The sequence below is a fragment of the Syngnathus leptorhynchus genome, chromosome 3 (assembly GCF_054491065.1).
Source record: "Syngnathus leptorhynchus isolate UIUO chromosome 3, UIUO_Slep, whole genome shotgun sequence".
Classification (NCBI taxonomy): domain Eukaryota; kingdom Metazoa; phylum Chordata; class Actinopteri; order Syngnathiformes; family Syngnathidae; genus Syngnathus; species Syngnathus leptorhynchus.
The window spans coordinates 5,761,111-5,775,192 of record NC_141197.1 but is presented as its reverse complement, the minus strand read 5'-3'; the positions used below and the strand labels follow the sequence as shown (position 1 = coordinate 5,775,192).

At 39.1% G+C, this 14,082-nt stretch overlaps 1 protein-coding gene across 2 annotated transcripts; it reads right to left on the bottom strand.

Annotated features, from left to right (window-relative positions):
• Positions 1 to 379: 379 nt before the first annotated feature.
• vps33b (VPS33B late endosome and lysosome associated) lies at positions 380 to 10,630 on the bottom strand. Of its 2 annotated transcripts, none has more exons than XM_085907577.1 (24): positions 10,372 to 10,630; positions 10,155 to 10,265; positions 8,586 to 8,666; positions 8,433 to 8,494; positions 8,295 to 8,344; positions 7,997 to 8,064; positions 7,853 to 7,898; positions 7,673 to 7,767; positions 7,095 to 7,199; positions 6,900 to 6,990; positions 6,748 to 6,825; positions 6,486 to 6,559; positions 6,328 to 6,414; positions 6,171 to 6,261; positions 6,018 to 6,092; positions 5,813 to 5,877; positions 5,677 to 5,731; positions 5,266 to 5,312; positions 3,942 to 4,074; positions 3,780 to 3,853; positions 3,576 to 3,677; positions 3,396 to 3,471; positions 1,342 to 1,449; positions 380 to 669 (listed from the first exon to the last, which is right to left on the bottom strand). In XM_085907577.1, exons 2-24 carry the CDS (start codon positions 10,248 to 10,250, stop codon positions 593 to 595), a joined length of 1,836 nt encoding a protein of 611 aa, XP_085763703.1. In that variant the 5' UTR covers positions 10,251 to 10,265; positions 10,372 to 10,630; the 3' UTR covers positions 380 to 592. The 2 variants fall into 2 exon arrangements, with proteins under 2 accessions (XP_085763703.1, XP_085763702.1); XM_085907576.1 differs by having other exon boundaries at positions 10,155 to 10,284; positions 10,372 to 10,629.
• Positions 10,631 to 14,082: the final 3,452 nt, after the last annotated feature.

Below are 14,082 nucleotides of genomic sequence, written 5' to 3'. Positions count from 1 at the left end.
TTGTCCCACTAAGTTTGGACAAAGTTAAGGAATTTTCCGTCATTGTGGATACAATAATGAGATTTTACTTTTAAAATATTAGCACATGAGCCTCACTGTGCAGAGGTTGTGTGTTCAATTCTAGCTCCAGCCTTCCTGTATGAAGTTTACATGTTCTCAACATGCCTGTGTTGGTATCCTCCCACATTCCAAATACATGCATAGTAGGCTGATTGAGCACTACATATTGTTCGTAGGTGTGAGTGTGGTGAGTATAAATGGGTGCTTGTTGGCTGGCGAGCAGTTCAGGGCGTCCCCCCCCCCGACCCCCACCACCCTAAGACAGCAGGCTCCAGTGACCCTCATAAGAAAAAGCGGTTTGGAAGATGAATAAATGAACTTTTCAACAGTCATATTTTACTGTGACAAAAACACAGATAGACATATATGACAATATGATAAAACAACCGTAGATAAAAAAGCATTTATTTGATGTTGCACATCTTAAATCAATTCTTGTCAGCCCATCTCTGATAAGTGAGCAACTATCAGAGTTGGTTGTCAAGTGACAATAATGTTTGTGAGGTCCATCGTGTTCTCCTGACAGGCATCATCATCTGTTGCCCAGCAAGGCCTCCAACAGTCTTGAACTGCTTGTAATGGCAGTCGTTACCACAATAAATTTATATCCTGTATACAAAAAAGGAATCAGTATTAAATTGTGTTAGTGCCTATTGCACATCACAGTAAGAATTTATTAAGCAGAAATTGCCAGGAGGCTTTCTGAGCTATTTCTAAAAATTATTAGCTATTCTATTATTTTCGCCAAATTTATAAACCAATCTACTTCTTAGTTCTTACATAATCATGGGCGCAGATGACACGGGGGGGCGGGGGGTGTCTCTCGCACAGTAGGTTCACGATCAGTCCCCTTCAACCTTCGCCACGTAAGGTGACAAAAAACAAGCAGCCAGTAAAACAGAGGACGAATGTACCTCTTCCATAGGGACGGGCAGGTAGCCCGCATAGCATATGCTGCAACTAACTGATGTGTTTAATTCCACCAAAGATGGGGGAATTTTTACTTCTGTCAGAATTTTATGTACTGAATGGACATGGTCCACATCTCCCCAGTTCCAAAATCCCATCTGCGCCCCTGATAATAATCGTGTGTTAAGATTAGATGTCGAGCCTGTTGCAGAATAAGCTCTATTTCTGTTAACAGGATCAAGTTTCAAGATTATATTTTAAATGATCAATAATCATCTTTCAAAGACAACAAAATTCAACAGCAGCAAAAAGGTGGTGCAACAAGAAATTCACGGGAGTCGTTTAAAATTTATTCGACATTAAATTGTTTACCTCTTTCTCTACCAAGAAAACGTAAAGCTGAAATCTCAGAGTAGGTGCAGCCCCCAAGGAACATGACGACAACGATGCGTTGTGCCTCATTTTTTGCTCCATTTTTGCCTGACACAAGACAGAAAACTTTTAGGACAAGCCCATTCAAAACCATGGTGCATTCACTGGCACTCCAACTGATAGAGACTTTTATTAAGCCTGTGATGGAAGGTAAGTACATCACAGAAGCGATATTATCACCAGAGATGGGCACATTAACGTTTTGCGGGACCGCCCTCCGTCCTCGACCCGAGCACCCTTCCGTCATCACTGTCCCTCCGTTCTTATTCATTAAAAAAAAAATCACCCTTACGTCCCCACTCGTCCTCGTCATTGAAAAGAGCCTATATTACTGATCTGGCAAGAGCCAGATTGACACATGAAAATTTAGTACAATATCTCAAGCCAATTGGGCAATGTGGCTAGTACAAAATGCTGCTGCAAGGCTGCTCTCACGGACAAGAAAATTTGATCACATTACCCCAATATTAGCCAATTTACATTGGCTCCCGGTCCATTTAAGATGTGACTTCAAAGTTCTTCTGTTAACCTATAAATCATTGCATGGCTTAGCGCCTTCATATCTCGTCGACTTAGTTGTTCCTTATGTTCCGTCTCGTAACCTTCGTTCGCAAAACGCTAGTTTTTTAGTGACACCGAGGGCCGAGAAAATGTCTGCAGGGGCTAGAGCATTTTCCATTCGGGCTCCAGAGCTCTGGAATGCCCTGCCAATGGATATTAGAACTGCTACCTCAGTAGAAACATTTAAGACACGTTTAAAGACGTATTTCTATGATGTGGCCTTTAATTAACCTCTCCCCGACCCCACTCCCCCCACCCCTCCCCGGCTGGGGAGGTGGTTAGGTGACACCCATGCTGACGATGGCTATCTAGATTCTCGTGGACCAATTCAGCATGAGGGAACTGCAGTGGAATACCCTCCTGGAGGACACTGCCAGGACAATCGAAGGCACCTCCGACAGCTCTTGGCTTTGGCCTGGGCATCCACTTTTTGATTTCCATATGATGTATTTTATGTGCCCTCTTTGCATCCATTGCAGCCTGGTGATCCTGAAAGGGGGATCCTTCCATCTGTGGTCCCTTCTCAAGGTTTCTCATTTTTCCCCTGGTAGGGGTTTTTGAGTTTTTCCTTGCCCTTTTGGGAGCCTAAGATCAGGGGATGCTTTGAGAATTATTGTCAATTGATTGTCTATGTGAAGCCCTTTGAGACTGCTTGTGATTTAGGGCTATACAAATAAACTTGACTTGGCATTTTGTGCAGCCTATCAATTTTTTTTTTTTGTCCAATCAATAACCCTAACCAGTTGACAATATATTACAAGATTTGGGTGGAGTCACTTTTGTTTCTGGCATTGTTTAGCTGTTATAAATAGGATTTTAGAAAATTCCCTTTACTTCACTTGAGTCTCCTTTTGTCACCTTCTTCATGAAGAAACCAAATTTCTTCTTTTTAACATTCGTATTTGGTCTGAACATACGGATTACACGAGCGAGAGAAAGCGGAAACAGAACCACTGTCGTTTTATTAAAAACGTCTCATCCTCCGTCTGCAAAATGAATGCCGTCCACAAAATTTTGGACGGACAAACCATTCTGTCCCGAAAACGCAATGCCCATCTCTGATTATCACAATTTATATATTCAGATGACTACATACGCTAAGGAAGAGAAGATCAGCATTGTAGAAAAATTCAAGAATTACAGATGACTATAAAGTATCAGGAACCTCTGATGTTACTTTATTGTATTTGTATGGCAATAAATATAATGTGCAACAGTCAAACTCATGCAATGACTTTTTTTTATAAGACAATATTATGATGCCCATATTAATTACATGTATAATATTGTCTGAAAATATGTCATGTATATGTACATTCAAGGTATATTATTCTTAGGGAATTCACTTCAAAATAAATAGCCATGAATAGCACACAACTTAAAAAATTGACGACAAACGCAGCTTCATAAAATCTGTTCAATATCTTTCTTACCTGTGACAGCAAACTCATTTCCATTTAGCAACCTGGTAACTTCTTCAAGCCCAGTCCAACCATCTCGCTCTAACACCTGTGAATTATGCATAAAATTGGTTTAATCAACTTTGATGCAGTTGTATAATCATGAGAAAATTAAAAAAAATTAAAAAAAAGAGAAATCCTGCTTTTTTTTACCTGCTCTATGAGCTTGCAGCTCAGTGGGATATAGGCGCCACTGAAGATGTAAGCCATGTCCCTCGGGACATGCAGGTCATACTCGTCATCTGACTTGGGCACCTTTGTGTAAAACAACAAAGTATACATGCAGGGTCATGACCAAAGAAAAGCAACATGATATCATTGAATATGATGAACGTCAAATGAAACTTGATGTTATACCAAATTAAGTTTTCTGCTTAAGGCCCTGAAATTGCTTTTCTTTGCCAAGGATGAAAATGCATCTGTTAGCTTCCCTAGAAAAAGAAGAGAAAAAAAATAAGCAAAATAAAAGAACTCACCACAGTTGTCATGTCAGACTGAATCTTGCAACAGAAAACTTGCCTGCTGTCTTATCGTTGACCAGTTTCCCCACTTTGCTCTCCATAACAGCCAGTGTTTCACCTTGCTGTTGCTCAACCAGCAGCCCCGACTGCTTGAGGTTTGCAAATGTGAGCAGGTGGTCCACTCCATAACTCTAACAAAGGCCAAGCAGAGAAGAGATGACTTCACAACACAAAATTTAACTGCTACTTGCAAGACTGTGGGCAATACATTAACACTGATGAAGGAAAACATTTTCCCAGATTGAGATTACTGTTTTAATGACTAATGTCTATATAGCCATTTGATGGGATACAATTATGATTTTCGCTTTTTCAATTTTGCTGCAAATGCTAATTGAAGGAACTTTTTCTCTTAGCACTCAGCCTAAATTTATTTCAATAGTTTGATTGGAAAAGGGAAACCGATAAATGTCATTTATTTAGATGTACTACACAGAGCAAAATTATTAATCATTTTGTTTCTATTTTTAATGAATATTGTTTAGGGCTAAGAACAGCCAATATGTCATCATTTCAGAGAAACCTGAACATCAAATAAGAAACATTATGTCATAAAACCTTAGGCAGGAATTTTTCCTTTCTAAAAATGTTTTTGCAAATTGGTTTGATTAATGTATGTAATTGAGGTTTCCACTTTTTGAATTTAACTACTCAAATAAATGAAACAAAGCTATGGCAACTGTATTTAACATATTGAGATACAGTTGCCATAGCTTTGTTTCATTTCAGCTGCATTTAACATATTGAGATGCAGCTATGTAGTCTTAAAATATACAACTAGAGCAGGGAGTGTCCACTGGTGGTCTGCGGCCCTCAAGTGGTCTGTGGCGGTATTGCATGTGGTCCACAAAATTAGAACTGGAAAATAATTGTAACATTTTGAAAAAATAAAATAGATTCATTATTTAGACTTGATTCACTATCCAGCTAATTTTGTGAACCATCTACCCATTCAAATTATGTCAAAAGTAGCTGAGATTGCCAAAATAGACAAACTAATGCACATAAGTAGCCTGTATCTTTTTCCCCCCAATACTAAGGTATTGGGGAGGGGGGAACAAAAAAATAAATGTTTGGTGTTTTTATTCAATAGTTCGATAGTTATTTTGCTTTGGTGAAGAATAAAATAATATTCCGCCAAAGCAGTGGTCCCCGAGTTGCTTCTTGGTTATAATGGTGGTCCCTGATTCAAATATTTCACTTCAGCTGCCATTGAAGCAGCAAAAGTTGTTTTTTGGAATTGTTTTAGTCATGGTACCTATGCTATGCTATATTATGACAAAAATGAAAAGCCAGTAATGGCAGAAGATGGGAAATCTCACCTGCAAATACTGTGCTTTTAAAGACCGGTAGTCTTTTGGCAGGAGTCCTGCATGATAAACAAATTATGGTAAAGTACAATAAAATAAAGCCTGTATCTCACTGAGGTGTTAGCACGCGTAGCGAATGTCTATATTTTGTCAGTCTAAAAGATTGCAAGCAGTTGCAAACAGTTTTTCCTGTCGCAAAGACATTTTTAACAACTGTTTGCAATTGAATGTTGCAAACAATTGGAAAGGCGTTTGCCAGACATTCCTAAATGTTTTTAATGGTTGCAAACAGTTTTTCAACAGGAAACCCTGGAAAGTAAAAAGATGCAAGGTGGGCAAACCTTTGCTGCTCAGTGAGATATAATAGGCTTATGATTTATTTTTTGAAAGCACTTTGAACGTAAATGTAAAAAAACAACTGACCATTTTCTGTTAAAGACAAAAGGCAAAGTAGTCTAAGACTTTCAGTCCTGGAGACCTTAAGAAAAGAATCACAGCAGGTTAGTTTTTAACGACATGCACAATGCTGTATATACTGTAATACTGACTGTTTACCCACCTGCCTGTTGATATGCTCCTCAATGAAAGAAATACATTCACGAATTTCAAAACCTTCTAGTAAAGCTGTAAGGAAAAATAAAGAAATAATAAAGACCATAATTTTGCATCAATGTGATGAAATAGCTACTGAACACAAATTAGATGGCATCAGTGTGTGGCAACATCCTGACACATACACACAAAAAGCATTTAAAGTAACTTACAGTGTTCTGTCTTTAAAAGCTCCTGGAAATCCTGTTTCGTTTTCTTCTTCATCATTGATTCACTTGCGGCGATGTCTATGTGAGATCAACAACAGCCACCTAGTTTGTTCATAATTCAGGAAGTTGAGTCTATTACTTTGCTTCAAAACTCACGCAGGCTCAGGAGCCGATGTTCTTGCTTCAAGCCTTTAAGTTCTTCTGAGACAAATGTTTTCATCTGCTTTATGTCCATCCCTCTGCGTTTCTAACAAATTGAAAACAAAAGATTTTGGTCATTCTATGGGCAAAGAACATCATTTTATTGACTTACATCATATGCAGTCTGGAGATTCTTGGCTTTCTGACTAAGAAAGTTGAAGACATTGGAGAAATGTTCATTTCTGATTTCATTAAAGACCTACGAGACAAACAATGTTGTTAAATACATGCTTGAGTGAAAGCATTTTGCACGTCAAAAGCCAGTCTTACCTTATCTTGAGAATTCAGCATGACTTTGATGCTTTTGTCTGTGGAAGAGACATCAGGTCCAAATTCCACACATCCTATGGAGGAAAAATGGGTCTGTGATTACATTTGAAAACATCGCCGGGGGGTGGGGGGGACAAGTCTGAGTTACATGCTGCTGTGTTAAAAAAAATTAAAACTACAACTGCAATGATGGATATTCTTAGTAATTTTACATGTAATATTTTCATTTTGTGGGGCTTACAGTGACTAGCTTGTTACCCACCACATTTGATTCTGAATATATCATCCACGAGTCCTTCATAGACCACTTGTGAGCACATGGGGGTGACAAAGTCCACATCTATAATGACGTTTGACAAAATTAGAAAAGCAAATTGATAACACTAAGTGAGAAACGGAATCACAGCTACTCACCTCTATCAATTAAGAAAACGGTTCCTATTTCAGCGTTCCGAGCCTTCTGGTCTCCCTCTTCCTCTTGCTCTCTCCAAGACTCATATGTCATCTGATACAAGACAAAAATCAAAAACAATGTCAGCTGCCCATCAAAGCAAAGACATACAACTCAAATCATCATAAACTTTTGTTAAAGTATATGTCCGAGTGTACCTTTGAACACCTTCCAATACCATAAACCTTTGAAAATGGTCCGTAAATGGAGTTAAGAAGATGTAGAGCACTGCCAGCTGTCCTCACCCAACGCAGATCTCCAGCCTGGGTGAAGCGCACATAGTATGTAAGTATGATTTACACAAGAAGGAAAATGCATCAAATGCACAATTAAAGTCTATGCAATGAGACTGACTTGTGGAGCATCAATTCACACTGTGTGATTTCAAATGAGCGTACTACAATTTACACATAATACTGTAACCAGTGAGGGGCGTGTGGGCAATGATAATAGTGCTAAAGAAAATAAATAAATAAATAAATAAATAAATAAATGTGTGATTTGAAAAAAATATTTTACTCATTTACCCATGACTGACATTATATACAAGTATGGTGTATTTTTGTGAAGGAGAGTTGGAGAAGGCCCAGAAAACCATAATGTTCTGTTGCTTTGATATTCCATTTTGAATTTACATTTGTCATTTACACCATTCAATAGTTTTTCTGAATCATTTTTTAATTAGTTCCAATCAAAATGACAGATATTTAGCATAACCATATCGTGTATTATTTACCATATAGTTGTCCCGAAAAAACTCTGGGAGCTCCAGACTGATGATGTCATAGTCCAAAGGAAGAAGATAGAAGGCCCATTCATCCATTGTCACATCTGGATCAAAAAAGCCAAAATAACAGCACCATTTCTAATGTCCCAGGTGAGCGACAACAAATAGAACAGGTGCAAGAGCTCGAACCTCCAAAGACGCCCTGCTCCTCAAGTACTGTCTCACATGCATAAAACTGGAAGACAGACATGGACAGCACATTATTATCCATAACTTTAGTGCAAATAAATCAAGGTTTATTTTGGGTTGAAAACCAAAATATGTATCAAGTACCTTCTGAGGCGTAAATATAATTTTGTATCTTCTACATTTTCCGGCAGCTTTGTCTGTTTTGGCCACATCTGGAGGCAGAAATCGGCATAATGTTATAAATTCTTAATGGTCATTTCCCTGAAACATACAGTATGCTATTCTGACACATCTCAAATTATATTTAGATAAACAATTGCTGTCATAAACAACAAGCAGTCAGACAGCTGTTTATTGTTTTTAAAGCTAGTAATTGTGAATGATTAATTCAATCCAAAATTATTAAAAATTGAATAAATATTGAATATGTGGACAAACTTACCACATATCCACTTCACTGTTTGTATTCTTGGCCGGATCAGAAAACAAAGCCTGAAGAGAGTAAAGTCACATTGTCAGACGTCTTCAAGTTGAAGTGTGCTGGAGTATTTTTCAAGGCATGTGGATCAATACTACTCACTGATCTGATGTGCTGATGATGGGTTTATACTCTACTTTGTAAAGTTTGTCAACGTCATGTTGCTGTTACAAAAGCAGAGATGAATAAAGTTTTAAAATATTAATTGAGATTCATTTTTGATCAAATTTAATTGAAACAGTGGGTAAAGTTCACCTTCAGAATGGCAACATTGGCGATACGATCCAGCGGGCTCATCAAGTCTGCCTCAATGAAAAGGTCCTTCTTTCCTGGAAGCTGCATGAGAAAAAAAAACATGGACATAAATTGGCACTTCATGATGAAAGTATCTTTCAACAACTACACTTGGGCTACATAGCGTACAGCAGGAAACATTTACCATTCAGTTCAGTCGATTTGATCACTCACAACAGAACATTGAACTTTTTTTAATTATCATAAGCTCCAAACAAGCACGTCTGCCTCCCAGTTAGGAGGCTGCGGGTTCGATTCCACCTCCGGCCCTCCCTGTGTGGAGTTTGCATATTCTCCCAGTGCCCGCGTGGGTTTTCTACGGGCATTCCAATTTCCTCCCGCATCCCAAAAGCTTGCTTGGTAGGCCAATTGAGCGCTCCAAATTGCCTCTAGGTCTGAGTGCGAGTGCGGATGGTTTGTCTCTATGTGCCCTGCGATCGGCTGGCAACCGGTTCAGGGTGTCCCCCGCCTACTGCCCGATGACTGCTGGAATAGGCTCCAGCACGTCCGTGACCCCCGTGGGGACAAGCAGTAAAGTAGATGGATGGATAAGCTCCACACAAGTCACATGTATAACACAAATTCAGGAGGAAAAAAACCCGTCAACCTTACTGAGAGAAATAAACATGAGTAGGACAAAAACAACATAATAAGCACAGTGTTGAATGAATGGATGCATGGACATTTTTTTTATGCATTCCAGTGCTTCTGTTAAGTACACTTAAGTCGTATTAAACTTTTGAGTACAAAATATTTGCATGCATTTTGTTTTCAAACATCTATTTAGGTACAGTTTGTGCACTTAATTCCACCCATCCATCCGATTTCTATAGTGCTTGTCCCCACGGGGGTCACGGGCGTGTTCATTGAATAATTGTTTATGCACTGTATTTTCTTACATTGAGGACACTCAGCAGATTTTAGTGGGTTATTTTTAAGTAGCCAATATACAGTGCTGTTTGTGAATGAAGATTCTGCCTTGTCACTGATGAGCACTTGTGCAGTGGTTGGGAAGGCAAAGTATTTAGGGGGTGGGAATTTGTGGGAAAAAATCAGAACCACTAGTTTGAGCCACAGGCGTTAAAACTGGGAGGGGGGGGGATTACATTTTATAGTTCCAATCAATGATAGTGTCAACATAAAGTAGACAGAAAAAAGTAATCTTCACACATTCAAAATACCCTATTCTTAGTTGGTCGATATGCTATTAGTTGAAATGTTCATTTTACAGCTCTATTACCAGAACGAGCAACCAACTTTGGAGCGCTTAAAAGGTCAATAGTAAACTGAATATTGTAAGAGAAACCGGAAATGGAGGCAAAACGGAAAAGTCATAATAATAGGATTAGTATGCATACATTTTATGGTGTCCTGCAAGATTTAATTAATGTAACACACAACCCTGTTTTGTTGATGGAGGAAAACCATTTACATTGCAGATAATTTCTATTATAATGTAGGCTTTAAAAAAATAATATAGGCTGATGAAGTGCAAATGTTTGATCATGATTACGTGCCAGAAATTATTACCTGTTCCAGCAAGTAGACGAGCTGATCTCTGGCCAGTCTCTTGAGCAGAGTGAAGTCAGGAAGCTCCGGGCAATCTGTCCTGGCACTGTAAGCCATGCTGCTGAACCAAATCTGTACCCGTATCCACTCACTTAGTATACACATATATTAGACATTACAAACACCAAAAATGTAAAGCACATCTTTTGATTTTGATGAAGACGCAGAGTAGACTAACCTCTGAGCAGAGGCTTCAACCCCACTCTTTGTTAGCTAAATCAGCTTAATGCTAAAAACACAGTCTTTCGATTGTACACAAACTGTGGGAAATAAGATCATGATATTCTTATATGAACGCGGTAGTATTCAACTACTGAGGTTGTGATTATAAATCGATTTAACACAATATGAGAGCGTTTGGAATGACAACAGTGATCAGTTTGTAATATTGACAGCCGCCAGGGGTGGGGCTTTTTCTTCTTCTGAGTTGCTTGCTGCCAAGACCGTTTGGAAATTACGCGATACCGCCACCTGTTGACAAATAGTTGTACCAACACTGCCTGAAAGGGTTATTTTAACTTAGAAATTTCAAAACCAATCTAAATCCAGTCTGTAGTGACTCCTGCCCCTTTGATTAGATCATTTAACATCACATTTCTATTTCTATTTTAGACTATCTAAAAAGATACCTACTGACCACAGGCCTATCCCATTGATTAAAACGTTTTAGGTGTTATCTAGCTAGAATGATTAATTTAGTTGTTGAGAGTAAAGATGTGTTTTGTGTGAATTATGACAGAGAACTGCTGACGGACATTCCCAGCGGTGCACAATGTGCCGCAACAAATACTAAATATCTGTATTATTATTATTATTATTTATTATTATTTATTATTATTATTATTATTATTATTATTATTATCTGTCACCACGTGTTGGAAAATTAACATCCTGGTGAAGCTTAGGAAAAACGGACTTCAGGTCCGCATGATTAAAATCCCCAGCGAAGACGGTGAAACCATCAGGGTGCGCCGTCTGTTGTTCACTGACTGGTACAGATCACTAAGAACCGGGATCCTGTCGCTGCCAATGTTGGAAGGCGGGATGTATACCGCGACCAGCAGAATCGCAGTAATTTCCCTTGGCAGGTAAAAAGGACGGCACTTAATCACAAACTCTGTTAGGGTTTATGAACTATCTTGATCGTATGATTATGTTGGGATGTAGACTAGAATGATGAACTTTGTTTTTACCTTTCCTTGACTCTGAAAAGTTTAACCATTCAGTTGTTGCCACTTTCCAAATGGTGTGTTGTTTAGTTAGTCATTTGGAAGGCTCCACTAGGTTTTATTTCCACGACCTCGTAGAACAAATGACTGGGACCCTCTGAAGTGGTTAACCATTTGCTGAGGTGACCACCACACATGTAAATTGTCACCCCCACCTTGGCCACTCTCACCCCCACCCTTCTTCTCTCAATAAATACTCTCTTGCATGACTTTAACGGCAGACTTTGTTCGGACATTGCTGTATCTACAGTAACGAACAAATTCTCCACTTGCAAGTGTTCAAAGGGCATACTGTCTCCCGTGTGGTTCTTGCAAAATAAGTTAGAGTCGGAACATCCCTAACATTTTGGTGCCGTGACCCGGATCCAACATACCCACTGCTGATCGACGAAGGACGACGTGCTGCATTATCGACAAGCCAGCGTCCCTTAGGAGGACCTGGTAAAGAAAAGTCCTGGCAAGAAAATTCTTCGCTGGGCCAGCATCTTAGGTCTGCCTTCGTCGGACAACAGTGGATTGACGGGATCCGGCAGTGCAACGAACCAGGGGACAAGTAAGTTAAAGCCCTAAAATTGTGTGATTGTGTTGTTGTGAAACGCGTAAAAAGTTAAAGGTGCACAAGATATACGGCTTTGGTTTGTCCGGGCTATGAGATATACGGCTTTGGTTTGTCCGGGCTATGAGATATACGGCTTTGGTTTGTCCGAGCTATGAGGTTTACGGTTTGGTTTGTCCAGGCTAAGAAACAGCTGGGGTTCTAGACCCAGTGGATGGAACGGGTTAAAAAAGACAGAGATTCTTTTTCTTAATTGGAGAAGGGCGTAGGTTCTTTTTTGTCCGTTTTTTCCTAGCTGTTTGGAAGGGTTTTTGCACCCATCCGAGATAGGCCTAAAAGTTAAAAAGCGCTAAGTTGTGTGGTTGAGTGTGTGACTGGTAGGATAATTTGACTAAGAGGCAATTTTGTTGAAGGGTCAATTTAATCCTACATTGAGGATCCTCAAAAAAGAAAAACAAAAAATTGAAAAAAAAATGGAAAAATCTAAAAATACCAAGTTAAGATAGGAAATAAAAACGGTAAATCTCTAGCTCTTGAAGGTGATGAGAAGTACATGGCAAGTAGATTTCTTAATTGTATGCGATACATGCCAAAGTGGAAGAAAAAGTATGGAGTAGAAGGGAAGTTGAAATGTGGGAGAAGTGATAGAGGTTTTGGAGGAGTGTGGCTAGGAAGACAAAAGGGATTGAGAAAGGAAAGAAAAGAGAGAGAATTGCAATGTGCTAGAGTGTGGTTGAAAACTTCACAAGAGCTAAGAGAACAAATTCAAAAGACCAAAAATGGAAAGATAAAAAGTGATGAGGTCACAAGTGTTTGTCAGACCAGACCACAATAAGGCCCCAGTGCGCAGACGCAAGGCCACCATATGGTTCAAAACCCCCACCAGATTCTGACAACTGTTGGTACTGTGGGAGACGAGGACACTTTGCGAGAGAGTGTCGTTATGCAAAATGAGACCAATCAAAGGGTGGAGGAAGGGGCAGAGGAAAAGCCAAATTTTCAGCATAACGGGCTTCCTCCCCTTTGACCTCTCATGCTCCTACTTTTGGTTTAAAACATTTTTTTTTAGGTTATTAGAACTCCTGTACATACAAGACGTATGACAATGCTGATTGTATGCCCAACGACAAATGACAAGGGGTCAAATTATGTGTGCACACTGAAGTTAAAATTTGCAAATCAAGTGGTAAAGTAATACAACTTGCTTCTAAAAGATAAATAGAACAATTAGAATGTGCTGTCCTCGCGTGCGTGGGTGGGATCAGCTTCATGATCGACCGCAAGAAATGGCCAGCTTGTGACGAATTATTGATGCCAGGTCCCCTCCCCTCGCACCGAGAGCTGTACGTGTGTGCATATTTGTTAAACTGATAAAATTGGCTAAACCTGTGTACAAAAGAAATTTGTTAGACTGTGGTCTATCCAATTTGCACCGCAAAACAGAAACAATTTTGAAGAATAAAAATAGATTAAAAAAATACGAAAGAGAGGAAAAGAAAGAAATCTGTTTGTAGGCAGAAACTGGTTTACACTAGTGCTCATTAGTGTCTCATCCTGATGACAAATTCGAAAGACAGAGAAAACATGTTTTCTGGAATTGGATGAAGCAATATTGTGGATTTCACACACTGCAAAACTAAAATTGGAAAAATAATTGATTAGTTGTGTTGTAAGAGTCTACAAACTTCTATATTTTAGTTAAATCTGAGAGATTGAGTTGGTTAATTAAAAAAAAAAACAACAACAATCTGATTAATTCGCAAGCTGTTTTTTTGTGTGTTGAGTTTTTTTTGGATTGGTGAATTGTTCTATCGGGAACATTAGGAATAATTATGAAAATGGATTGTGTTGAGAATGGTATATGAATGTTGTGTGGAGGACTTGGATAACTTGAGACCAATGTGATGACAAGACTCCTCTTTGGTGACTGTGTGTGAGATGCAAATGAGCAGGGACGAATGATCTCCTGAGTTTTTGGATTGCTAATTACTAACGAAGCTATGAGGAAGTGGTGTGGGTGTTTTGAAGGGCACGCGCTTATGCGCTTCCCTGGCTAATCAACATTTGTTTGACTGGTCAAAGGAACCATTTGTTACAGGACTTA